This window comes from Psammomys obesus, unplaced genomic scaffold (assembly GCF_907164565.1).
Source record: "Psammomys obesus unplaced genomic scaffold, mPsaObe1.curated_primary_1811, whole genome shotgun sequence".
NCBI lineage: Eukaryota > Metazoa > Chordata > Mammalia > Rodentia > Muridae > Psammomys > Psammomys obesus.
The window spans coordinates 37,649,552-37,652,427 of NW_026596040.1; the positions used below are offsets into that span (position 1 = coordinate 37,649,552).

General features: G+C 51.0%; 1 protein-coding gene across 3 annotated transcripts in view; it reads left to right on the forward strand.

The window, feature by feature from the left end:
• The window catches only part of Loxhd1 (lipoxygenase homology PLAT domains 1), a 150,660-nt gene that overhangs the window by 90,880 nt on the left and 56,904 nt on the right, over nt 1–2,876 (forward strand). For all 3 annotated transcript variants that reach the window (XM_055622789.1, XM_055622790.1, XM_055622791.1), the window contains 2 exons: nt 148–276; nt 1,383–1,547. In XM_055622789.1, the coding sequence (XP_055478764.1) occupies nt 148–276; nt 1,383–1,547 (294 nt within the window). The remainder of the gene's footprint in view (nt 1–147; nt 277–1,382; nt 1,548–2,876) is intronic.

Consider the following 2,876-nt stretch of genomic DNA (forward strand, 5'->3'; position numbering starts at 1 on the left):
CACACACACACACACACTGTGGGTGGAGCGGCACCTTTGATGGTCTGATGGAAACTCAGAAGGTTGGGCATCATTAGGATGGTGAGTGAGGCCAGGTTGGGGAGGCCTTAGAGGCAGCCAGTCATGTTGGGGTTCTCTGGTTGGCAGGAATGACCCTCCTGAAGTCCTCCAAGACCAACAGTGACAAATTTGAGAGGGACAGCATTGAAATCTTCACTGTGGAGACGCTGGAGCTGGGAGAGCTGTGGAAAGTTAGGATCGGCCATGACAACACAGGTCTGGTTTCCCCTCCTTCTGTCCTGTGGTAGAACTCGAGAGCCAGGGGGCAAGTCAGTGTGCACGGGCAGTCTTCCAGGATGGCACAGCTTCCGGGCCCCACTCACCCGGCGGAGCCCTGGCTGCGGCAGATTTGGGGCCGGTTGCTCTGCCTGGGGACCTGAACACGGGTGCTTTGAGGAGCCCTTCTCCAGATCCCAACCCCGGAGCTTGTAATGTGCAACTGGGTTAGAAAGCCCCTGAAATAGCACAATGGCTCTCTGGCCTGGCGGTGCACTGGTGTCACCCTAAGTGGGAGGGGGTATTGGAGTATGACTCCCAAAGTCCACCAGGGTGTCTCTGATTCAGGAATTCCGAGAATGTGCTTGACTTTCAAGTCCCTTGCTCATACACAATTGCTAGCCTAGATACCCCAGTACAGGACCAACAAGCCGGCCTTATCTTCATGGAAGCCACTGACAAAGCAGCCAGGCAAAGGTGTGTCCATTTTTCCACAGGAAAGTGGGACTCTGTGCTGTTCCCCAAAGCTCTGCTTCTTAGCATGAGAAGAAACCCCTTTCCTAGAAGCAGGGGCTGGCAGACTGTAGGATTAGGATCTCTACCTGGTCTTCACTTTCTTCCCTAAGCTTAGCACCTGCTGCCTCACCTTTCATCCATCACAAATAGAATCAGGGAGCTGTGGGCCTCATGTCCAACATATGATGAGAGGAGAATGTCTCCGTGAACACAAGCTGAGCTCCTGCCTAGAGCTTTGCCCACCCTGGACAGCATCCATGCTTCCCTTGCCCAAACTTGCCTACTCTCCTGTTACCGCCTCTTGGTGCTTCTCCTAGACCAACAACGACAGGTTGGTCTTCTGCCACTGCCCTTTTACTGTCCCTGCTTTCACTGGTCCAGCCTGGAGTGAGATGCAGTTTCAGCCATGTGCATGTCTTAATACGTGTCATCTTGACAATGCTGTCAGCAAGATGGTGCTACAGACCTGGTAGAGCTCTGGTTGTCAATGTCAAGAAGGGGAGAGTCCTGGGAGTCTCTGAGCTCACCCTAGGAAGCCGCATCTGCACATGCTCTTAATGGGCTCTGCCTTTCTCTCTCTCCATCTACAGGCAAGGCCCCAGGCTGGTTTGTAGACTGGGTGGAGGTGGATGCCCCATCTCTTGGAAAGTGCATGACTTTTCCCTGTGGCCGTTGGCTGGCAAAGAATGAGGATGACGGAGCCATCGTCCGGGACCTCTTCCATGCAGAACTTCAGACAAGGCTTTACACGCCATGTAGGAACCCTCATGGCAAGGCTGGTCCTCCTGGGGGACCCATAACCTGTCATCCCAACTCAGCCTCCAAGCTTCCTCCACAGTTGAGCTAGGGTCAAACCCACCTCAGAGATTCTGTTCCTCTCTCTTGTTCTTTCTTCAAATGTCCTGTGCTGTGGGGTTGAAGGGGTACTGTGGGCCTAGCCCAGGACCCCAAAAAGATAATACAGGTTTATTCCAAACTCTTCCCAACACTTACATCCAACAATGTATCACCTAGCCTCTCTGGGACAATGATGGGGGGTGGTCGTGAGGAGCCATGAGCCGATCCCAATCCTCTTTACAGTCTACCAGGCCAGAGAAATCCCTGTTCTGAGGTTTTTCTGCTGATGGGGGTTGTGGAGAGAACTTGAGGGTAAATATAATTCCTTTCACTGGACAAATCAAAGAGACATGAAAATGTTCACATCTCATGCTCATGTCCCTGTAAGTCTGCGCTAGGTGCTAACACCCAAACGGAAATCAGCCCAACTGTGAAAATCTGTCAGAATTTGGTGAAATCTAAAATTCACACAGAACATTCTTTTTTTTTTCTAGCTACATAATGAACAGTACTAATTTTTTTTTTTCTCAAACAACTTAGACTTAAACAGCATGGACCAGAAACATGCTTTTGCAGCAGCCAAAGAGGAAACCAACTGGTCATCAGTGTATTTTCCGAAATACAAAACCTGAACTGAAGTGACCTTTCCCCTAGTCACGGCTTGGGCAGTGCAGGCTAGTCTCAGGACACTCAGCAGGGGCAGCAGGAGTGAGAGAATGCAGCCTGCAGCAGCTGCCAGCTCCCTTCCTGCACCAGCAGGCCACGCCTTGTCTCCCAGCAGCGTGGGATTTCACGGTCTGAGTACACGAGCGTTCCTCTGTATCTTTGGGGATTGGTTCCAGGACTCTTGCAGACAATAACAAGACAATGCTCAGGTCTTCAACTCTCTGTGTCTTGCTTTCTCCTGTGTTAAAATGGGCACAATACCAGGCACCATGGGGGATTAAAATGACTGTCGAGGGTATAGTGTTGAATCTGGCGGACAAGTTCCCAGACTGACATCAGCACAGGCATGGAAGCCTCTGTCCGTCTTCAGAGAATTCTTTTTAGTACACTGAAGGCAGGCTCCTCGTTGGGAGAAGGTGGGGATCCCCTAAGAGCTGGTAGCTCCTCATATGGATGGCTCCCTTTAAGATCCAAAAGCACAAAATAAGGTGTGTTTGCTTGTGGACTCCTCTGGGGTCTTAATTTCCTTTTTTTCTTCCTTCCTTCCTTCCTTCCTTCCTTCCTTCCTTCCTTCCTTCCTT